The sequence below is a fragment of the Pseudopodoces humilis genome, chromosome 4 (assembly GCF_049639895.1).
Source record: "Pseudopodoces humilis isolate 2021_Gansu_Grassland_sample_001 chromosome 4, ASM4963989v1, whole genome shotgun sequence".
Lineage (NCBI taxonomy): Eukaryota > Metazoa > Chordata > Aves > Passeriformes > Paridae > Pseudopodoces > Pseudopodoces humilis.
The window spans coordinates 13,542-38,000 of NC_142203.1; the positions used below are offsets into that span (position 1 = coordinate 13,542).

At 40.7% G+C, this 24,459-nt stretch overlaps 1 protein-coding gene across 5 annotated transcripts; it reads left to right on the forward strand.

Moving 5' to 3' along the window:
• The first annotated feature begins 1,685 nt into the window (after positions 1-1,685).
• On the forward strand, positions 1,686-24,459 carry MELK (maternal embryonic leucine zipper kinase). Of its 5 annotated transcripts, none has more exons than XM_014258237.2 (17): positions 1,686-1,707; positions 1,987-2,088; positions 2,377-2,462; positions 2,874-2,990; positions 3,510-3,653; positions 5,056-5,124; positions 6,179-6,271; positions 7,348-7,446; positions 9,759-9,827; positions 10,368-10,466; positions 11,415-11,501; positions 12,805-12,933; positions 16,320-16,545; positions 18,229-18,322; positions 18,748-18,916; positions 22,896-22,999; positions 24,101-24,459. In XM_014258237.2, exons 2-17 carry the CDS (start codon positions 2,025-2,027, stop codon positions 24,276-24,278), a joined length of 1,827 nt encoding a protein of 608 aa, XP_014113712.1. In that variant the 5' UTR covers positions 1,686-1,707; positions 1,987-2,024; the 3' UTR covers positions 24,279-24,459. The 5 variants fall into 5 exon arrangements, with proteins under 5 accessions (XP_014113712.1, XP_087910442.1, XP_087910440.1 ...); XM_088054314.1 differs by lacking the exon at positions 1,686-1,707 and adding an exon at positions 1,742-1,758; XM_014258238.2 differs by lacking the exon at positions 1,686-1,707 and adding an exon at positions 1,747-1,808.

Below are 24,459 nucleotides of genomic sequence, written 5' to 3' on the forward strand. Positions count from 1 at the left end.
GCAGCATGATCACAGAGGTAGCAGGACAGTGACCTGAGCACTTCTTGCCCCAGTGGGTGCCACAGCCTCTGAGCCATCTCTGGGCAGAGCTCTTGAGGAAGGGAGCACCCTTACTGCTGAGGCACAAGACGCAGCAATAACAACAGCTTCTCTGGTCTTCAGTGTGAAAGTGACAGGTGCAGAGAGGTGGGCAGCTGCACTGCACAGCCCCTGCTCTCACCCAGTCCTTCACCTTGCTTATTGGAAGCACATGCCCACAGCAGGCAGTGGGCAGGAACAGTTGAAGGTATCAGTCCTGTTAGTGTCAAAGACCAAGGATGGAGGCTTTATCAAGGAGAAGGAAGGGTGGAAAGACTACATCAACTAAGATCTAAGAGAGATCTGTCCCTAGAGGAAATCTACAGTGCCCAAGACCTGTCCCAGAGGAAAGATGAAAGCGACAAAAAGCTGTCCCAAGAGAACAAGATCATGTACTTCTACAGAAAAGGGGCTCCCTGATCCTTCCCCATGAGAGGCATAGGCATTTTGCCTGTGCAGCGACATACCTGTCCAAGCCTTGCCTTGCCAGATGGAAGCCTATGCCTTCAGCAAGCCATGGACTCTTTGCCAGCAATGACCATCACACTTCAGGAGGGTACTCCAGGGTCTCCACAAGCTGTTCAGTGGCTCTGCATGGTAGCACAGGGATGGACAGATGATTTTAGCGCCCGTTCCCAAGGCCAGGCTAGCCCCTGGAGATATGGCTGGCCCCAAGCCTGTGCAGAGTCCTGAGGGAGGCTTGTTTTGCTGTGGAGATTTTGATAGCAGTTGATGATTTTGCATCCTGGTTTTCCCCCCGTGTTTCCTGCCCTCCTTCCCTCACATTTGCTATACTTCCCCCTCCCCCCCCCCCTTTCTTGCACTTTCCCCATACTGTTTCCTTGCCCTTTTTTCTCCTCAGATGTCCTGTCATTTTTCCCATCATGTTTCCCAATTTCTTCCCCTGATGTTTCTCACACTTTCATCCTCACGTTTCCTGCTCTTATTCCATTCCTGTTTCCCACTCTCTCCCCGCCACATCTCCTGACCTTTCTCCTCCCGTGTTTTCTTCTTACCCCGTCCCCCTCACATCTCCTGCCTCTTTAAATAGCTGGCAGACAGAAGTACAAACGGTCTTGTGTATCTTCGCATGTACCGACCAAAGCTGCAATACTGCATTAATGCACCTATTGTCTATTACTGGTCATCTAAACATATGCCTCACAATAGAGTCCCGCATGCCCCGCGCTGCTCCGGCCCGGAGAGACGCCGTGCCCCGGGTAGTCCGGCCCCAGAAGGCCCAGGGGCTGTGCTGGGAACGGCAGGCACGGCCGGTCGGGACTTCGACGGGATAGTCCAGCGCAGCGGCGGGGACAGCACCTCCTCGGAGCAACGGCCGCCATCCTGTGCCTGGCGCCAGCCGCTGCGGCGCGGACCCCGCTCCAGTCCCGAATGCTGGTCCCGGGTACGCGCTTTCTGGGAGAGACGGAGGGATCTTCTGTCTCCGTAGGGAATAGTCTCGGCTTAGGCCACTCCCGTTAGCAGGCAGCTGCCAGCAGAGACCTTCCCACTCCGGCAGCGCCCACTCCCTCCCTCCCGGCATGCCCTTGCTTTCCCCGCCCGTTCCGGTTGGTGGCGAGCGATGATTGGTTTTTCTAACCCAGCGGCTGGAAGCGGGGCATTTGAACGGTAACGGATTCTCTAGGCCGCTCCGCTGCGGGGTCGTTGCTTCGGGACGCGGTAACACTCGGGGAGGGAGGGGATCCTGGCGGAGAGCCCTAGGAAACAGGGTGGGGCCCGAGGGTCTTCTGGCCTCTGCGACTCAGGACCGCGGCGCTCCCGCGCCTGTTGCCAGGCAGCCGTGAGAGATCCGTGGGAGCAGCAGCCACTCCACCCTCACTGGGGGCTGCTGCTGAGTCGCTTCTTGTGCCCGAAAGCATGAGCGCAATCTGTGGTCTCCCCTTGCAGGTGCTGAGAAGAGCTGTCCGAGTACTGCGGGTCGCAGAATGGCTGGAGATGACTATGAGGAAATTCTCAAGTACTATCAATTACACGGAACAATCGGCACAGGTAGGCTCAGTCTGTGAATACAAACAAGTGTGTGTGATGTGTCTGCTCACCTCGATGTTTATCTGAGAGATTAACTATTACTTCAGAGTCTGTGGGTCATGTTTTCTTGGCGTATTCTGCAGGGTGCAACTGTGGAAGTGTAACTGGAAGGTGGTGGCAGCAATTGCTTCTTTCTCTAGCAATGATACTACATGCTGTGCATATGGTGTTTTCTTCAGAGCGACTGAGATGAGCGTGAGAAAGCTTGTCACCATGCAGAGCTTTATACTTCTCTGTTTCAAATTCTAGGTGGGTTTGCAAAGGTAAAACTTGCGCGACATCGTCTTACTGGTGAAAAAGTTGCAATAAAAATCATGGACAAGCTTGCTTTACAGGTAATCCAAAAGATACTTCAGAGCTGGTAATGTGCTGTTCCTGTGGAGTTTTCAGAGGCATGAGTGCGACCTGTCACTGTTGTAGATGCTGTAGACTTGAAAGAATTTTAATGGCACCACAAATCCTGTGTCATCATGGAGGGGGCAACGTTCTTTGGCTGTAAAACTCATGCAGTTACAGCTTTAAATAACTAAATAAACCACTGTAAGTCAAACAGAGTTCTGATGAGAATAGTAGCTTTATACAGGTGTTCCTTTGGGTTTTACTGACCAGTGTTTGAGGAGGGCAGGTGAGCAGTGACAGAGCTGGTGCTGATTTGAGTTTGAGCAGTTCTTATATGCAGGTTTACTGTGTTGTACAGACTGTCAAACTACTTTGCAATTTCATACCTTGCTGTTGTGATCTTTTAGGACGACTTGCCTCGTGTTAAATTAGAAATTGATGCTATGAAGGACTTGAATCACCAGCACATTTGCCGGTTGTATCAGGTGATTGAGACACCCAAGAAAATATTCATGGTTTTAGAGGTAAGGAATGGTGTTTCTGCTATGGTAAAGATCTCTGGGTTTAGCCGTAGCAGTAGATGGTAGCAGAGTCCAAATGAAACAATTCTTAGAAAAGCATCTCAATGATGAGTGTGTCCAAGGCGCTATAGTTTAAAAATCAAGCTGACAGTGTATTCTGTCTCATTGGAAAAGCCACTTTTCACTGTTTGTAATAAGCAAACTGACTAATTCCCACCTCACACTCCATAAAACATCACAAGCAGGGTATGTGGGACCTGAGAAGTGCCACCAAGTTGTCACATCTTTGGCAGTTTCTGTCACCTGTGCTGGTAGTGTGATATGGTTATGGCAAGCATTGGGCAGGAGTTGAGCTCTTGAGCTTGTTGGATCTCTTGCACCCTGGCCTGGGGCATGCCTGGGAGCTGCTGGGATTAAGTAGAGGGAAAGAAGGAGTGCCTTCTTGCTGCCAAGTGCTCTTGTTCATGTTTATATTTCATGACTATATCCCAAACTTATTCCATTTTTCCTGCTCTCATGCAGTACTGTCCTGGAGGAGAGCTGTTTGATTACATCATTTCTAAGGACCACCTTTCTGAGGAGGAAGCTCGCCTATTTTTTCGGCAGATTGTTTCAGCAATTGCTTATGTGCACAATCAGGGATATGCCCACAGGGATCTCAAACCAGTAAGTCTGAACAGTAGCCAGATTTGCACAAATAATAAAAATAATGAAGGCCCACTTTTATTTCTCTGAATGGAGACAGTGTGAGTTGTCTTCTCTGTTCTGTGCTTAGAGCTTTTTAGTTAATATTTGCTGAAAGAGTGTTACTTCTACTTATTGCTTTGCTCCTCAACTGAGCTGGATGTAGTTGTATTTGAGGAAGGAGCTTCCTCTGGAGGAGAAGCAGAATAGTACCACTCCAGTTGAGAGTGCAGCAGACATGGATTTGATTTTGACTGTTGGTTAGGCATTTTTGCTATCCCCTTTATTCCAGCTTGTACCTAGGGAGAGTTGTTATGGTTCCTCTCTATTGTGCAAACCATTCTGTTCTGACAATCAAAGGAAAATGTGACTCCCACAATGTAAACAAATGATCACTGGGCATGGAGAGGGATGTGCCACAAGACTGATCCTGTGGCTTTGCTGTCACTACAATAATTAAGCATGGGATTAGGGAATGGAAGCCTTGAGACTGTTTCTCCTAGAAGAGGTTAGAAGTTTGCATGTACAGAGACACTGATAACTGAGAAAAACAAATTCTTAGGGTAGCTAGAGACTTGAGAGGTTCATGGGATTGTGAGATAATTTGGTTGGGAAGTGAATTCTAGTGGCTTCTGCTTTTATCTCCTGTTTAAAACAGTGTCAGACCAAACTTCTTCATCCAGTCACATCTTGGACCTCTCCCATGAGGCACCATAATGTTGCTGGGAAACCTGTTAAGCTCTTTACTTCTTTTTTTCTGGGAAAGACTTTTTCATAGTACCAGTCTGAATGTCTGCTGATGCTTGTTGATTGTCATCATCCCACCATGTGCTTCTGTGGAGGGGCTGGTGCTGTCTCTCTGCCCCCACTGTAGGAATGAAAAGGCTGCCATGAGGTCTCCACTGAAGCTTTGTCACGTAGAGGCTGAAAAACCATCTCTCCTCACAGAAAAATGCTCCAGCACCCTGGACAGGCTGATGTCCATCAATGGAACTTACCTCAGGTGTCTTTTCTGTGGTAGAGGGTGGGCAGAAACTGAATGTGCTGTCCCACTGTGGTGAACAGAGGGCAAGTGGCTTCCCCCACTTTGCCAGCTCTGCTTCTTTTCACACCATCTGGGATATCACAGCCTGCCTTTTCTGCCAGGGCAGGCTGCTGCCTCACAGTTTTTACTTTCTGTCTAGCAGCACCCTGGGCCTCTCTGAGCAGTTGGAGCTTGTATTCCCTACCTGGAATAGGATATATTCTTTAGCAACAAACCAAAATCTCCAGAGGAGAGCTTTAGGGAAATTATGGCTGGCAATGGCAAGAAGAAATAGGGTGAAAGAAATGTGGTTTCTTGGATACCTGTCGTTATGTAAGAATGAATTACCTCTTTTACTAGGAAAATTTGCTGATTGACGAGGAACATAATCTGAAGCTGATAGACTTTGGACTTTGTGCAAAGCCAAAGGTAAGGATGTCAGTTGCTCTCATAGCAGAGCTTAATCAGCTACAGTGCCCACATAAAAAATGCAGGCGTAACTTCATGGTACAGTGCATAGCCTTGCCCTGAATTCAAGCTGTTGGTGCAGTTGTCCCACTGCTAATTGCTTTGTAGGGCCTTAACAGTGTGGGACAGTTTTACATTTTTTGAGCAGAATATCAGTTTTTCTCCTCTTACACTTCATCTTTAAGGCACAAATTGCCTTGTCTGTAGAGTATCTGCTCCCACAAAGGCTTGTACTGTAAAGTTTGTGTTGGTATCCATTTGCTTTCAATAATTTTCAATGGCATGTGGCATTTTCATAGGATTTGTCTATGTGTATGGAGATTGTGGATCAAATCAAATAGATTTCCCTTTATATTTACAGAGCCTTTGGCTCCACACAGTTGTACGGAGTTGTTTAACAAGTTTAAAGTTGGTTTCTACATTGCTGCTCTGCTTATCATTTTCACATATAAGATGGGTTCTGGGAAGGAGGAATTTAATTAGAAGAAGATCTTACTGATCCAAAGTCCTCAGTTTTAGCTGACTCAAGTTAAAGCACCTTCCAGGAAATCTTGGTGGTACAATGTCATCTCGCTCTGATCTGCTTAGAGCAAAGCCCAGGCTAAGGAATAACATGTTTTTAGTAAGGAAGCATTTTAGTGGCTCTTCATGAAGTTATTGCTTTAAATATTGATATAAATATCCAAGCAGCCTCATGTCCAGTAGCTCCTGGGTTTCTGATTCCCAAGTTCCATCTTGTCTTTCTGGTCACAAAGGGAAGTATTCCTCTCACAGGAGGAGCTGCAGAAAAGGCTGCCACAATAACATGTGAAGGAGCGGCTTGGGATCTGAACACATAGAATTCTCCTAGTCTTGGGCAGTTTTTGCCTGGTGAAGCTATATATTGTACTAAAGCCAAAAGTTAGGACACAGCATTGGAAAATTAAGCTTCTGAGGCCTCTAATATGTTGTTGCTAAGAGACACCATTTGTGTTAGACCCAATGCTTCTCTGTCATCAGTTTTGTCCTGTTCTAGGGTGGCCTTGATTACCATCTGAACACCTGCTGTGGAAGCCCAGCTTATGCAGCACCAGAGCTGATTCAAGGCAAAGCATACATTGGCTCAGAGGTGGGTGACAAAATTCTGTGTTAGGGTGGTTATTTGCCTGTGCACCATGTATTTAAAGATGGTGAAATTCAGATATACTCCCTTGGTGTCTTTTTTTGATGTCACATTGCCTCAGTGGCTCTCAGAAGCTTTGTGATTGAGAGCAATCACAGCCTAGAATAGCTCCTGACCACAGGTTCTGCACCTGGCATCTTCATCTCTGACTAATCCTTCACTGTCCCCAGGTGTTGCTCTACAAAAAAAAAACCTGCCTTCTACCACATTATTCCAAGCAGGAATTTGTACTGTTAATTATCCAAGTCTTGTTGCAAATTTCTGTGCAGTCTCAGTATCTTGAGTACTTTGCCTTTGAAATTTTGTATGAAAATGTGCTGTATGTCCTGTGCAGTGTAGTAAAATTAAAGAGAACAAAAACTGTGGCATTTATCCAGCTTTGATTCCCTGTCTAGATCATTAGGATCTGATACATGCCCTTGTCAATCAATCCATTCAAAATGCTGCAATTTCAATCTCCTCAAACTTCCCGTCTGTGCTGTTTGATGTAGTCTCTATTATCCTTTACTTCCTTTGCACCACTTTCCCTGACCTCTTAAGTCTTGCTTTTTCTTTGTTTTCCACAAAGTCAGTGCTTCTCAAACCTCCTTCATCTTTATGACTGAAGCGGGATTTGCAGTATGAGGTGCGTAGACCTTGTCATAGACCATGCCTATACTGAGAAGAAACAGTAGGGCTTTAAAGTGGATTGTAACTACTGACAGCTGTCATAATCACTAGTACTTTTGAATACAAAATCCCTTCAGATGAGTTTGCGTTCCTTTTTGTCAATGGAATCCTTCTAGGTTGAAAGTAATGTGGCAGTTTGGCAACCTAAGGAAAAGAGTAATGATTTTACTAGCACTCCAGTTTCAGTGAATTGAAAATTGTGTGCTTTCACTTGGACTACAAGAGTTCTGTCTAGAATTAAGGAACCTACTTTCTGCAAGTTGCATGTGGGCTTTGTCAAAAGGAGACAATGTGGTCAGTCTCTAAGCCATTTTGACAGATGAGGTTTGTGAGTTCTCACTTTTATTTCTTAGGCAGATATTTGGAGTATGGGAGTACTGCTGTATGCTCTGCTATGTGGCTTTCTCCCCTTTGATGATGATAATGTCATGGCTGTCTACAAGAAGATCATGGTAGGTGTTGATGATACTAGAATACATGAGACACAGAAATCACTAAACTTTATTGGACATTTTTGCTTTCTGATTTGAGCAAAAAAGGCTTATCTGCTAAATTATGTTATGCTTTGTTTCTCTTTTGATCAGTATTTTGTGGATTTCTGTTGTCCCTCAGCCTGTGTGGTACTCTAGCTTTGTCCTATGATATAGTAGAAAAGTGAGTTGCAGAAGAAGCATTTTCTTGCTAGTTGGCTGGACTTTTATATCTGAGTGTTTATCTTCTTGTCTTCTCCCTAAAAATACTATTCTTGAATGTCAGCCATTCTCATGTCTAGGAAAAGCAAGATTCTACATCTGCTGTTGTACCTTCCTCCTCCAATAAAAGTTGAATAAATAGTAAATAGTATAATTAAATCATTGGTTCTTTCCCTGTAAATGCCTCTTGATGTGGCTAAACAGCTGTTGTTCCTCATCACATGCACCTCCGCCAGTTGCTTCTGAGCTGCCATAGAAGTCTGTGCTGATAAAGCTTTCTCTGAGTGAGATGATGAACAACAGTGTAGAGTAATGGCTTTGGATTATTCTACCTCATTCTCCTCTCACCAAGAATCTCATATGCCTAAAAAAACATCCTTGAGGGTATTCAAGGACTACTTTGGCAGGGGGCAGCTTACACTGGTTTGCACAGGAAATGATTTCAGGGTGTGTAACAGTCTGAGCTCTATAAAGCACCTGATTATTTCATCAAACAGTGTGGATTTTTAATCTGGAATTGGAGCACACTTGACTACCTTGACAGAAGATCTCTAGGAAGCTTAGTCGAGTTGTTGGAGAGAACTTGAAAAAATAATAAAAAAAATTAAGCAAAGACTGTCTAATCCAAAGAGATTGTGTAAAGGTGCTGATTTCAGACAAGATGCCATTAAAATTGCATGACTTCCCAACTCGTATAGTCATGGAATATCTTGAGTTGGAAAAGAGCAAAATGGGTCATCAAGTTCACCTCCCTGCTTTTTGCAAGACTACCTATACTAAACCATGTAATTAAGAATGTTGTCCAAATAATGCTAGCAAGTCTTTATAGTTTCTCAGTAAAGTCGCTATAAAGTGGAAACAGCTGAGTCAATAGACTTTGAGCTGCTTTTCCCTGTTCCACATCTCTTAATTTGTGAATCCATGGCTTGGCTTTTTAACCGAGAATTTAAGAGAAATTAATCTGTGGTATAACTACTGTAAAAAGCAAATTACTTCTGGTATGACCTTATGCTCCTGGCAGATATCGCAGCCTATTTACCATCCAGTATTGCCCACAGTACCATAGATGAGAATTGCTATTTGTTATGTCATGTTCTGTAGCAATATACTAAAACCAAAATGTAGATTACCTATGTTACTTAGTTTCACAGTAAATCTGTGTCGTAAAGCAGCCTACAGAACTATTCCTAAAAAATTTACTAATAGTGTCTATAAAGATGTAACTTTACACAGATTAAATTCTTTAATCTGTGATGTTAAAGAAATACATACTATACTTAGAAATGTAGCTGCATATAATACCAACTGTGTTGTTATGAAGACATTTGTCTGTATAAAGAAAACTGTCATTACAAAATGATAGCTGTGTTACTTGACAATGACTTTTTACTGATTTTTATTTTTATATCACTTTTCATTCAGAAATAAATGATTCTCAGTGGTGAATTTGGTTTGGTTCCTAGCTACACCTCACATCTGGGAGTTGTTTTCAATTTTCTTCTAATCAAAAATTAAAGAAAAACAACAGTAAATAATTATCTTGAAAAAATCTCACTTGCTAGATCAGTAACATTTCTCCTGTCTACTGCATGAGACTGAAAGTTTAGCATTAGATGTAACCTATTCTAAAAAGAATATCATAATACTGAGGATGGTGTACTTTTAGTGTCTGAAAAGTAGTGATTTAAGGGAATCTTCACATTGCAAAGTGCTAATATCAGTCATTCATAATCCAGTATGCTTGCTCTTCTAGAACTTCAGTACTGAATTGATATGATGAGCCAAGGCAATGGAGAAAGGAGCAGGTTAGCTGCAAAAGTGGGTAGAGATGGAAGTGTCACATAAGCAGAGTGGATGAAAAGTGCAGCTGGTGATGCAAACATGGCATTTAACTTATTAATGCTCCTGGGTTTTAGTACTGATGGGTTTTGCAAGTCATACTTCAAACTAAGTTCACATTTTCCTCCTGTTCTTTTTTTTTTCACAAAGTATAGATGTCACTGTTGTCCAAGTAATTTAATAGTTTCTTTTGAGGTTCAGTGTTAATTCTAAATCCTCTTCTTCTTTTGCAGAGAGGAAAATACAGTACTCCAAACTGGCTCTCTCCAAGTAGTACACTGCTCCTTGACCAAATGCTGCAGGTAAATGTATTGCTTCTGTTCAATAGATGTATAATGTACTGTTGAATCGGCTCAAAACATTACATCAATGAAATATTTTAAAAACATTATGCGTTAAAATAAGAAGTTTAATTCTTACAAATTTTTGAAGAAAAGATTACCATTGTCTCCCGCCAAAAAATATTTGGGAAAATGTTTGATTACAAAAATAATTAGCAAAGTTTATATGATTTAACAAACTCTTCAAACAGCATGCTTTCGGTTGTTCTCAATGTGTTATAAAAACAAGGGCTGTTTTGTAGCCCAAATATACATTTGGGCTACAGCTAAGGAATCTAGCCAATGCTGCATATCCTTGAGAGATCTGCTGTACTGTAGGTTCTATAGTTGGTCTTCAACAGCTAAGGCCTTTGAGTGTGAGCTTCCTTTTAGTGAAGCTCTGAAACAGTATTGATTTCTAGTTTTGCCCCTAACCACCCTAACATTCTGTGTAGAAGATCAATTGTGTCTTCACTTTTTCTGCACAATTGAAGTATCACTTTGATTTTTATGGCCCACCAGGTCGACCCAAAGAAGCGGATTACAATCCAACACCTGTTAAGTCACCCTTGGCTCATGCAAGGATTTTCTGATGCCGTTCAGTGGCAAAGTAAATACCCCGTAAGTACTCTGATCAGATAGATACTAAAGCATTTCATGTAATATATATGCTGGTTTACTACCATACCCATAGTGCATGGTATTAAATTATTTGTTACAAGATGAACTTTGAGATAGTTGTGGTTCTTTCCTGATTCTTTTAGCTGTCAAAAATATTTCTTGTTCTTGATAGCTCTTGAGGAAAAATTTCAAATATGTTTTCATCATATTCTGCAGCTAAATTTGCAGAATAATTGAATTCTCATAAAAAAGTGAAGTACTTCCACATATGAATGACCAGCTCCTTCCCTTGGCTGCTTGATTAGTACTTTGTTTAGTGTGCAAATCATTCTGAAGGGCATGCTAGATGTGGTTATGGTTTATCTTGTTTGTAGTGCTCAACGAAAATTTGGATAAAAATTCAAATTTCATTGAAAGAATATTCATCCTGTCTCTCTGTCACTTGTTTTACTTGTGTGAGAGATAAAGGCAGTAAGGAGAAGAAAAAAACCAAAATAATCTGTGTGTCTGCAGAAAGTAGTTCTTGCACGTTGAGAGCCAATGCTTCCCATTGCCACCAGATGCCACTGTTATCCTTGGTAAAGAGCAATTCGACTATACTCGCACCATTAGTGCGAGCTGTCTCTGGTAGAGATGGGCATGGTTTGTATCTTTGCATATTTATAGGCAGATGAAAGTAAAAAATCTTACGTGCTTTTGGGTGGCTTATTTGAATTTTTAAGCTCTCACCTGTGAGGATCCAGGCTGTGAAGTTGTTGAAGTTGTATGACTTTTTCAGTCTGTTTCCTACAATGTTTAGCTGTGATGCTAAACATTTGAAATACAGGGTCTAAAATCCTCATTGATTATTGAGTCAGCCCACTAGGTTTCACAACAGTGTCACTGTCAGATATGGATTATGGGGCAAACTGAAAACCTCACACTTCAATATCCATTGTGTTCTTACAGCTGGGACAGCTTGATGAGGACTGTGTAACAGAGCTTTCTGTGTTTCATGAGCAGAACAAGGAGACTATATTACAATTAATAACAGAGGTAAGAAGTTTTTGTCAGTTATTTAGAGTAATTAAGTATAGTAATAGAGTAAATAAATTTAGTGTGTTATCAGACAACTACCTATATATCCCAAAGTATGACATCCTACATACATTTCAGATTTAAGGTGCCCCTGCAGAACTCTAGAATCTGGCTGTAGCTTGTAACTACAAGCTAATGGTTCAGAAATTCATATTTTTTTATTTCCTTTCCTCCTTTAATTGTGATCTTTATATTTCCTAAATCTTACTGTTATTTCCCACTGTGGTAAAATCCTTCTGAATCTCTGAAAGTCAGAAGACACTTGTAGAAATCCATAGCTGAACAAAAGATACTTATTGTTGGGTTATCTCTTTGCTTTGATATGGTTCAGTAACGAGTAGGAAAAGAAAAACTAAAATATCAGAACACCCAGGTAGTTTACAAAATACAGGGGCTTTTTGAGTTACTATTCACAGATCTTTAAAAATAGTATGTTTAGTCATTTTTGACTACAAATGGCGAAAGCTGGACTGAATACTTCTAGAAGAACTGTGCAAATGTTAGCAAAAGACTCAAAGCATGATGTATACTCCAGTTTTTACCTGAATCTAAAAATTCTTCATGAAAATGGAATTTTCTGCTTCTTTATACTTGTTAGCAGTGACAATAGTTCTGGGTTTTTTTAAGACACTTGGGTTTCCCACATCACTGTAGCAGAAACAGACTTTTAAAACGTGTGTGATACTTAGATTAGTGGAGTCTTTTCTTTAGTTACAGTAAATAACCAGAATAACCTGTCTACAAAGGGGTAAGTCCTTCCAAAAAAGTTTGTGACATTTGCATAGTCCTTTACTGGAAGACTTCTAATCCCTTGTAAGTTATTCAAACTAACGGCGTTATGCTGCAAACCTGTCAAAAGTGGTGTCTGTGTTCCTCACATGCAGAGTTGCTGAAAGTCATGCAAAAAGTTTCTTCTTGGAAAAGAGTGGGCAGGAATTGCTTCCAGAAAATTTATACTTCAGCTGAAGTATTAGATAAACCAAATTATTAGGTTTGCATTCGCTTCAACTGTATAGATCTTTACTTCCACATTTCCATGCTACTGCGTGAACTACCAACATAGTGCCTTTTTCTTGATCTCAGGCATATAATGCAGATCTCTTGGAGTCTGAAATTACACTTATGGGTAATTAGGGTCGCATATCAGACAGAAAAACTTGTAGAAATATAGAAATCCTCAGAAGGCTGAGCTTGACTTGTATTTGCAATGTTTCCAAAGAGGAGATTAAAATACTTTTTCTTTCTTCCTCCCTTTTCCCAGTGGAAATATGACCACATGTCAGCAACATATCTCTTGCTTCTATCCAAGAAGACTCGTGGCAAGAGCGTTCATTTAAGGTTTCCATGTCTAACAAAGCACGCCAGTACCATGATGTCAACAGGCCTTGAGGTAAACTTGAGTTCAGCAGGACAGAATCTTGCTTAAAATCCTGCTCTGAATTGACAAAGCTTTGCTGGAGAACACTGGTGCTCTAAACATTAGGAAGAGAGCATGCACCCGTGTTTAGCTCAACTGGTTAGAGCATGGTGCTAATAACACAGGGGTGGTTTGATTCTCGTATGCCCCATTCACTTAAGGGTTGAACTTAGTGATCTTTGGAGGGTCCCTTCCAACTCAGAATACTCTGAAGTACACAGCCAAAGTGTGTGTCTTGGGCATTAAAGAGTTCAGTCTTCTCATTAACATGAATTAGAGCTGGGCTGCTTCTGTGGACGGATTGGCTTTACTGGAATAGCCATCTGGGACAATTTGATGCATCAAGCACCATACAGAATTGCTAATGGTCTCAAATCCCCTGTTTTCTGGCCTGGGTGATTCTGGATCTTGTTCTGTGATGACTAACTGTACTCTGCGTTTGTTTCTATGTTTTTTTCCTACTTTGAGGGCTGCATTTGGTAAGGAAAATCTTCTGATATCTTGTAATGTATCACCTGGGCAGTGTCCTCTAAGATGACATAGGCACTATGGGAGCTGGTGATCAAATGAGAGGGAGTCATCCCTTTCTCATCTTGAGAACATCTTCCTAGAGAGGAAGCTGTTTACTTTGAGTAAAGGAAATGTGTTGCTGCTGTTTTTCTGGTGATTGGGATTCTGGAGTAGTTTTGTATATCTTAGGGGAATTTCTGTTCCTGTACTTTGCTAGTGATAGGGTCCTTCTGAATGTGGCTAGAGTTGCTAAACTCCTTGCAATGTTGTATATAATATGCAACTATATGTGATATCAGTGATGTTAGTCTATTCAACAAATTCCAAATCATTCTGTGCAAGACTATTATTTAGACTTTCTTAGCTGTTCCCCCTTGAGATAAAACATCTGTGAAATGGTCTGAGCATGCTGCTTTCTGTGTTAGAGGCAAGCACTCAGAATAAATACTGTATTTATCTGATTCAGTTGCATGTAAAATGTTTCAGTTCACCCATACATCTTTTTAGAGATGAGAATTCTAGGATTACTAGAGCTGCATAATTGATCATGAATTCTAAGTGTTGCTGAATATGCATAATGTGATTTCTGTGATCATAGTGGGTTAGCCTTCTACACTAATGATTAAGGTGGAGGTTCACTAGGTTCAGTTGTGCTAAACTGTGAAGCTACTTCATCTCTAGTGATGTCCAAGGTAAATTGGCAAATGCTACTAATTAATATATGCGTTGTGACTTTCCAGAGGATGGCGAAATTCATGTCTACACAATACAGAAATCTGTTAGTCCTCCTGCAGTGCTCAAACCACATTTATCTGCGTGTAGCTAGCTGGACCTAGTCTAATGTGAAGATGACCAAGCAAACAGAACCTTTTACTTAGCCAGTTCTGAATTCGGTGGCAGAAGCTTGCATGTAATGCTGCTTGACTTCAAGCAGTTCAACATAGAAGCATATTGCTAAATATTTACTATACTGCAAATTACATCTAGAACAGAGTAGCTGAAGTAACCTAATCATGCATTCATGTTTAATGGAATGTGATTTCAGCTACAGCTGAAAAAGGAGTATCAGGCTAGGAGTATCAGGCTCCTAGCTTCTTGTCATTAGCAACCCTCTGGTAAGGGCTTTTGAATAAGATATCATAGAAGTTCTGGAGCTTGTCAGACAGCTCTCTATTCCAGTAGTAATGAGAGATCTGCTCATTGTGATATCCTTGATCATGGGGCAACAGAAACTTACCTACCCAGCAGAACATAGGTTACTAAAATGTCATCCATTCCAGCTTTTTAAAATGGTGTCCATTTCAGCCAAAGACTGACAATTTAAAATGACTGTGTACAGTTTTGCTGTAATGGTATGGAATAAGTCATTGTGAAGAGTTTCGTGTAAGTTATAAAATGTGTTAGAAACTAAGGATGCTTTGATATCTCTATCTTGAAATAATTGATATATATCTGCTTGTATATGGTGTGAACCATGAAGATTAACAATTCTGGCTGAAGTTACAAATCCCTTGATTTAATAACTCACAACTTCTGGGGGTTGCAGAGCTAGCCATCAGATGAGGGGTTCCAAATGTTAGTTCCAATTACTGTTGTAGATTCAGTAGTCATATGTTTTGGATATGTGTTTACCTTTATCCAGCCCCCTTTTAAACGTTACTCCATTCTCTCTTTCCAGATTATTACTAGGACTTTTGGTAAAAAGAGATTGTGGTCCAAGTCTTGAATTCAAAGGTGGCTATTTTTGTGAGTTGCCTCTCTTCTTGACATGGGTCAAGAAAGATGATTTGACAATGGTGCTTTGAGAATAGTTTCACCTCTGCTTTTGATACAAATGACAAATCTGCAACAACAACATTATAGTCACATTATAAAACTTAGGTCACCATCATGGGTTCCATTATTAGGAACTTCTTCCATTATTAGGAAGATGTGGGTTAGGGTAAGGGTTAGAAGAAGATTTTGACTTTAATGGCAGTCTTTTCTGATGAAATCTTACTTATAAGTGTGGGGTGGAATCTCGGCTGAATATTTCTTTGCAATCTGAAAAAATGGTGATGTATGAAGATATGCCAGAGTGCAGTGGAGTGCCATGGGCATTTGTATTCATGGAATTTACAGATATAGCTTCACTGTTTGAAGAATCTCTATAAGAAAAAATTTGGATAAATACTCATGGAACAAAGCAGGTGTTTGATATTGTGTTCCCTAATCCAAAATATCTTATTTTCATTGTACATGAAAGTTATTGGATATGTAAATGTTTGGTAGACCCTAGCCTAGTGAAGTTACAAATGGAGTAAAGAAATGTTTTAAGAAATGTTTTAAATATATAGCTTAACATACATTGTGCCTTCCTCTAGCTGTAGGTAATTTGACTAAAACCTGAGCTTTTTTCATCTAGAAAATGAGTAAATCAAGATTTTAAAATCAACAGGAAAAAAATAAGGCACAACAAACAAGGTCTCAGACCTAGGCTAGAGCTGGACAAGTCTGAAGAAATGCAGCCTGTCTGTATTGGACAACAAAATCAAATGAAGCAATTAAAATTTTACAATTATGGCAAATGGAAATGCCTAGCTGTGTTTAGGTGAGCCAGTGAGGAATAGCCTTAAATGTGCAAGCTAAAGGATTTAGAAGAGCTGGTAAAGAAGTGGCAAATTACTTGCAAACCTTATGAGCAAGTTATAGAGGGAATAAGAAGTACTGAAGAGTTTTTAACTATTGCTCTAGAGTCAAGCATTTTATGGTATTTTTATCCTTTCAGAATTTCCTTGTCTGTAATGTTCCCGAATGTAATCAGAATACAGCAAAAGATGGCTTCTTTCTTTTTGTTACATCTCTTGTAGCATTCGAGGCCTGATGCCCAACTGGAGGATACAGAATTCATACTGTCAACTCCAGTGACAAGGAAAGTGGCATCAAAGAAGCATAAAAACAAAGAGAATGTTGAGACAGTGTCAACTTTAAGAAATGAAGTGCCCTTTGCACTTACTGCTCCTAAGAGTCCTTTTGCAAAGAGTCAGACTGAGACACAGGCACAAGCTGTTCCCCTTAGGGCACCTCCTTTCAAAGGTATGTAGAATGTAACTGATGAAAGCTTAGAACATAGATGTTACTTGGGAATCACTGAAACTCAAATATAAAAACAATGTTTCTTCATCCAATACATCTGTTTCTGGAATACTTAATTTTTTTTGCCCTATACACCCCCCAGGTTCTTCTAGAACATCTGGTAGGGTGCTGCAAGAGTTTTAACCATCCATCAGGGCATGTTACTTGTATGTTACTTACAAGAGTTGTTGCTGTTCACAATTATCATGTGTGAGGCCCCTTTTGGTACACCCTAACATGCAGCCCAGCACTGTGTCATTAAAGCTTGGTTCCACTTTTCCATGAATGTTCGGATTGCAGTTTTCTCAACACTCTGTTTTTCCTCTGTGATTATTATGAATGAAGATAAAAACATACTTTTAGTTAAATCCGCTTTAATTGCTGCTTCTAGGAGAAATCTAACTTCTGGATTTCTTATGGTTGCATATCAGCATTTTCACAGGGCAGTCCAGTATAGCAGTGAAAATGCTTCTGTTAACAACATGTAGGTTTTGCCACTATGCAACAGACCACAGAAATCTGTCTAAATTATGTCAGCTTTCCTGAGTTACCAGAATTTTCTGTTATCAGCCTGTCTAGTCATGTACATATCCCATATGTACATTATCATTTCTTTCAATGATTACCATAAAAGTTTTGGTGTTGATACTGTAAATTCTAACTCTATTCTTCAAATACTCCTATTGCAAAGGCTCCTTGCAATAGGAGACTCTTGTTTCAGGTGCTAGAGGAGCATTTTTCAGGAACAGTAAGTCTTTGCAAGCTGATTCGAGGAATAAGGGATTTTGAACATACTGCTATTTAATGAGACTTCATCAAGAATAGCAATACAAAGACTAGTTTATGAGTTTGCCTTAAGATTGTATGTGACAACTTGTAATGTCTGATGTCTGTGTATGTCTAAAATCAAAAGAGTTTCTCCCTGAAACAGGAAACACAGAAACATTCCTAGTTCATTTATTTAGTTACGTTTCTGAGGATTAAACAAAGAAAGCTAATTCTTCGATGCATTGAAAGATCTTTGATTCAGGAAATAGAAAAGTGGAACTGTGCAGAAATTTTGAGGTTATTTGTCTGGAGCTAGGTGCAATTCTGTAGAGGGCTAAAACTTTGAACGTTAAAATTTGGTTTAATTGTGGCAACTTATTTGCTGACTGTTTAACTTGGTGCTTTCTCCTGTGCCTTTAAAACCATGCTCTGCAGACACTGACTTTTTAGGCTTTTGTTGTGGCATGTAAATTGTGTATTAAACCATGATTATGTAATCTTACACTCTTCATATAAGGGAAATGGATCACTGAAGAATACAACTACTTGATGTAGTGGATTGCTCAGTATTTATTCATGGACCAGTGGCAGAGCAAGAAAGCATTTCTAGTCCTCAAACTTCTAGTGTTGAACTGCAAAGGTTACCATTACATTTTGACTTGTAGAGCCCGGGGGAAATCAATCACAGTTTTAATTTGTAGAGTAGAGGTAATTAAAATTAAAAATATACTTCATAATTTGCAAAATTTAGACCTGAGATAGAAAAGGGGGTCTGGTATTAGAACTAAGTTATTAATAATGAGAAATCATCACTGAAGAAAAGAAAATCCTTTTATGTAAAGACATACTTGGTTTGGCTTGGATGCTTTCTTTCAGAGAGTCAATTGACTGCAGTCACCCCAGTTAAGAAGCCCACTAACCCAACAAATGCGGATGAGTTGGCATCCGCTGAGATTCTTTGTGAAGGAAGGTAAGTGTCCAGTTATTTGTGTACATTCCTGATTTAGAGCAGGACTACATTAATCCATGTGCTTCCTGTGAAGCCCTGCTACAACAGCAAGCTGCTGTTCTTGGTAAAAACCTTTCAAAAACCTCTTTTTACAGTCACTAGAAAAAAATAAAGGTAGAGAAAAGTTTTAAAACTATGTAACTGCATATAATCTATTTTTCATAATGTAGATGCCTTCTTATTCCAGGTCTCCAAAGGACTGCAATTTCTAGATACATCTCTGGGTTTAAACTTGCAACAGACTTTCAAACAGAAACTCCTAATACATTGCACTTAATTTCACTTTTTGTTCTGTCATGTCTGCTAATATTTTAGAGACATCTTTGAAATAACTAGTTTTTTTAACACTGAGGGAAAAATAACAGATTAATTTGTTCATGTAACAGGTATCAGTCAGTGGAATTAGATCTCAACCTTGCACATGTGGATAGCAGCCAAAAGAAGAGAAAAGCCAAAATATTTGGAAGTCTCGAAAGAGGCCTAGATAAAGTGATCACAATGCTTACACCAAGCAAGAAGAAACGATACACTAGAGACTGCCCAAGAAAACTTAAGGTATGGTTGATGCAAAGATCCTATGTAAGAACAAGTATTATTATAGTATTGTTAGTATTATCATATTTAGTAATTATATTAATTATGTATTATTACCTGACAGTAATTATGATTGAAAACATCCAGTAGCTTCAGAAATGGTTATGTGAAAGCTTCTGTGACCTGTCTTGCCTAAATTCTACAGTAAAGTGGTCTTGCTGATAACAAGTTACCTGCCCAGTTATCCGTTAGTCTAGGTTCAGGTAACAGATCCAGGGAGATGTCATAGTTGTGGCTTCAGAACCATTCACCTACAATAGATACCACTGAGCAGGAGACACCTTGAGTCCTTGTGACCCACAAAAACAGTGCTCCAATTCAACTTCCACACTCCAACATTCAAACCAAAAAAACGTATGATGCTTTCAAGATTTTAGATGTCCACAGACAAGGTTACCATGAAAAGAAACATTGAGTATTTGCAGTGGGCAGCTCTCTTTTAAAGGGTACAGAGACACCCATCTGCTGGCCTGATAAAGAGTCACAAGAAGTTTGCTGCCTACCAGGTGCTAGGATCCTTGCTGTTGCTGAGATGCTACCCCAACTTCTCAAGAGCATGGACAGCTACCTGCTACTACCTTATCATGTGGGTAACAAATGATGCTGGAAGCCAAACAACAGACAGGATCAAGGAAGACTAATTAACTAATTGACTAATCAACTAATAAACTAATTAACATGTGGTGAGGCAGGTAAAACCAGTGGTGTCCAAGTCATCTTCTCATATTTAGAGACAAAAGGACAGCCAGAAGCAAGTGCATAGCGCAGATCAACATCTGGCTTCATGGCTGATGCCACTGAGTAGGTTTTGCCTTTTATAACAGTGGGTTGTACTTCAATGATTGTAGCCTGTTAAGCAGAGATGGGATGGATCCACCTGTCTAAAGCAGGCAAGAGAATCTTTGGCAGCCCCCTGACCAATTTGGAGAGACAGACTATAGAATGAAGGACTCAGGAGTGGGATTCAAAATGATGATGCTTGTGCCATTCCTTCCTCTTTGATTAGGTTATTGGTGATTAGGTCATACCAACCAGTGCAGTGAAAGATGTTTCTTGGCTGCCTATCAAGATGAGGGTCAAAGGGCAAACCATGCTGAGGGTGTGTATGGCTGTCACGATTGCTCTTACACCCCTTCTGTGCAAACAGCATGGGGAATAAACAAGAACTAGGAATCTCTGTGTGGTCACGGGGCCATGATCTCAATGCAATGATAGAACGTGGTGGGATAGCTCATGTGACTGAAATGCTGTTAAGGGTGGCCAAGTCAGTGTGATGAGGTAGTGGAGTTACTCATTATGTGAGAGACCAACTGTAATGTATTAAACTCTACCCAGGGTCAGATGAATGAGTTGAGGGTTTATAGGTGAGAATTTAAGGGAAAGGTTAAAATAGGTAACACTGTTGCAGGTGTTTATCCACCTGATCAGGCTGAGGAAGTTGATGAACCTTTCTGTGGACAGATGGAAGTAGCCTCATGATCACAGGCCCTGGTTCTCATGGGGGACTTCAACAACCCTGATATTTGTTGGAGAGACAACACATCACAGCACAGATAGTCCAGGAAGTTCCTCCAGATTATTGAAAGTAACTTTTTGACACGTATGGTGGAAGAGCCAACAAGGAAAGGTGTGTTGTTGGACCTTGTACTAACAAACCAGGATGGACTGAGTGGAGATGTGAAGGCTATAGAGATCTTCACTGTACTGACCATGAGATACTGGTGCATGGATCTGTGTGGTGGAAACAGAGTAATAACAGGACTAGAATCCTAAACTTCTAGAGAGTTAACTTCAAATATCTACTTAGAGGAATCCCATGGGATGGGGCTCTAGAAGAGAAGGAAATCCAAGAGAGGTGGTCAGTATTCATGCGTCACTTCCTCCAAGCTTAAATCCAGCATATCTCTGTGATGAAGAACTTAGGCACGGGGAGCATGAGATCTGTGTGAATGAGCAAGGAGCTTCTAGCAAACTTCAAAGGGAAGAAGGAAATTTATGTGATAAGGAGAAATGGACAGGCCATATAAGGAAGACTAGAAGCATTGTCAGAATATGCAGAAATGCAGCTAGGAAGGTCTAGTTGTCTAACTTGTCTCAGTCTTGAAGCTGGGGATCTGGATGATCCACTTGGAGGCTGTGATGTCATTCTAGTGGGAACTTGATAGGCTGGGAAGTTGGGCAGAGAGAAACCTAAGGAAGTTCAACAAGGGCAGCTAGAGGTCCTGCACCTGGGGAGGAATAACCCCAAATACTAGAACAATTTGGAAGTGACCTACAAGAGACCAGCTCTGTGGAGAAGGTCCTAGGGGTGCTGGTGGATGACAAGTTGACCATGAGCTGACAGAGTGTCCTGGGGGCCAGGAGGGTCAGTGGGATCCTGGAGTGCATCAGGAGGAGTATGGCCAACGGGTCAGGGAGGGGATCCTGCCCCTCTGCCCTGCCCAGATAAGGCCACATCCGGAATGCTGTGTTCAGTTCTGGGCTCCAGAGTTCAAGGAGGACAAGAAGTTGCTGTAGAGGGTCCAGCAGAGGCCATAAAGATGATTAAGAGGCTGGAGCATCTCTTATGAGGAGAGACTGGGAGTTGAGCCTGTTTAGTCTCACGAGAAGACTGAGAGGGGAATATCGTCAATCCATATAAATACCTCAAATGGTGGTACCAGGCTCTCTTCAATGGTGCCGTGTGATTGGATGAGGAGCAGTGGCCATTAAAATAAACCACAAGTTCAACCTCAGCATGAGGAAGAACTTTACATTGAGGGTGGCAATGAAACAAGCTGCCTAGGGTGGTTATGAAATCTCCTTCTTTGAAGACATTCTAAGCCCACCTGGATACATTCCTGTGAAACCTGCTTTAGGGGACCATGCCTTGACAAGTGGATTGGATTGCATGGTCTCCAGAGGTCCCTTCCAACTCTACTGATTGTGTATACATCACTCAAATACAACTGATATACTTAGGAAGTTATACAAGAAACAATTTCTACTTGAATATGTTGGCAAGATGTTTGAAAAATATAATTACCATGAAAGAGGGCAGGTTGTTTACCGAGCCATAAGCAGTACCAGTGATATGTCCCTTCAGCTGAAGGGGCCTATCCAAGGTCCCTACTAAGGTATCTAAGGTACTGACTACACTGAGACCTGTCTGTCAATCATGCATGTTCAGGACAAAGTGTTGGGCTACAAACCTGACCAGCTGATCAAACAGGAGTCTAGACTGTGCAAATATTCCAGGAACCTGAGCAACTGGAAGCTATATATTCTTTATCCAAATGTCTTCAGCCTCCTGCCTCAGTTTTTCTTGTCTATAGTGTATGCAAAATTCATGAGGCATGTCTAGAGACACTGGGTTGCAGTATGGCAAGACACTGTTACAGCACTTATGCCAAAGAGTTGCATAGATTTAAATCCAAATAAGGACCGCAAGAAGCACTCTTCAACTGACTTTGCACCTTCAACCTATGTAAATTTTTTAAGCTTTTTTTCAGTTTTGTCTTCTCTTGACTGCTTCTGTGACTTCAGAAACTAGATAGGATGTGTTGGGCACACATTGTCAAATGCTTCCTCCCAATACCTCGGGGTGTCTGTCAGTCGTTCAAGTGGTCACTTAGGACACAAGATTCTTATATTAAATACTAGATGTGATTAAAACCCCTTACAACAGTAAATTTAAAAATAGTGAGTAACCTCTTTTCTTTAAACATTAAAAGTTGCATGGGGCTATGCCTCTTTCTTGTTATCAGAAGCATTCTGTCTTAGCTTTAGGCCATTTCTTAACTCTGGACCATATAAAAGGATGGTAGTTTTGGGATGTTGAAGCATTGGTCACCATGGTTAACTGTTCTTTAGTGAAAGTTTTTTGCAATGTTGTCAGTTTTAGCACACAGATTTTTATTTTTTATTCCTTGAATTGTTTTAACAAGCTGACTGCTTTTAGGCACACTGTAACATTACAACCACTCATCTGCTGCATCCAGATGACCTGTTGAACGAAATAATCATTGTTCTTTCAAAGAAGCATGTGGAATATGTTCAGAAGGGGTAAGTGTAAACTATGAGGAGTTATATTTGTCTAAATGGTTGCTACTCCAGTCCTTAAAAAGCAAAGTATTTAAACTTAGTTTCTTGACCCCATTGTAAAATCTTTATAGAAAGCGTACAAAGCATTAAATGAATGTGTGCAATAAAACCTGCCCACATAGTGCGAAACTATGTTAAGTGTGTTCTATCAGAGCTCTTTCCCCAGCAGTTATAAACCAATAGTAGTAGGGGAACACTTAGGAAAAATTCACATCAGCCTGTCTCATGTGAAATTTTAAATACTAAAGGTTGTTTTAGGTATAGTCACATGACCAAATGGGACAATTTTGGAAGACAGGGTGAATACCTTTTAAGTCTCATTCTTGGCAGTTAAAAGTCATTGGCCTTTAGGCAAGAGGTCACTACATTTTAAAAAGTATACAGAAGCCACACACTTTTTTGTGGATTATTTGAATTCATACTGTGCATTAGCTACACTAAGATACTGATTGGTTAGATTGGTTCTTACTTTTGATCAAACTGAAAGACTATTTCCTGAGCTCCCAATGCATGAAATAACTATTGTGCTCACTTTTCAACATGCATTTTCTCAAGTTCTTGAGTATTTCAGTGACGGGTATTGGTAGAGCATCAACCTCTGATGCATTTCCAAACTCATAATATGGAAGGATGCTGGATTGCACAGCAGCACCTGCTCCCATTGTAATCATTCAAACTCTGAATGCAGTTTTTTCCTGTTTTCACACCAGCTGAGCTGCAACCAACAGAGAGGAGAGTGTTTTTGTCTAGGAAAAACATGGGAACTTTCCATCATTCCAGCTCTGATGGGGGCCTTTGGCTAGCACAGGTTCCTGTGGCAGGGTAGGACATTGGTGCTGCATATTGGTCCTAGGGCATAATAATAAATAGGGTGCCCTGAAACTACAGTATTCATAAAACTCTCAGCTTTGACTAAACTGTGGACTGTTTCACAATTGTTTTACAATATCCTGAACAGTAATGGGGCATTTTATTTAAATTACGTCTATTAATTTAAAATAGCATTGCAAAACAAATATGAAATGGTTCAATAACTATTCTGTTTTCCCTTTTGTTTTACAGTTATACCCTGAAATGTCAAACACGATCAGATTTTGGTAAAGTAACTATGGAGTTTGAGTTAGAGGTATGTCAGCTCACTAAGCCTGAAGCGGTGGGTATCCGGCGACAACGGCTTAAAGGTGATGCCTGGGTCTACAAGAGGCTGATAGAAGACATTTTATCTAGCTGCCAAGTGTGAGTGGCAGAGTCCTTTATCACAATGTTTTAGAAAGAATTACTTCTCTGAAAAGACCTTCCTCACAGTCACAGCTATATGTGAAAAATCTGTCATCTTGGGTTTTTAACCATCCTTCTTTGTACATATTCTTTCTGTATGTTCCTTTAATATTAGGTTTGTAATAAATGTTCTCCAACTGCAA

What these genes read in the sequence shown, in the direction of transcription:
- MELK (XM_014258237.2), top strand. Translation starts at nt 2,025, where the DNA reads ATGGCTGGAGATGACTATGAGGAAATTCTCAAGTACTATCAATTACAC. An exon ending in CCCACAGGGATCTCAAACCA is followed by an intron (nt 3,654 to 5,055) that starts GTAAGTCTGAAC and finishes CTCTTTTACTAG; the next exon opens with GAAAATTTGCTGATTGACGA. An exon ending in GAGATTCTTTGTGAAGGAAG is followed by an intron (nt 18,323 to 18,747) that starts GTAAGTGTCCAG and finishes TTCATGTAACAG; the next exon opens with GTATCAGTCAGTGGAATTAG.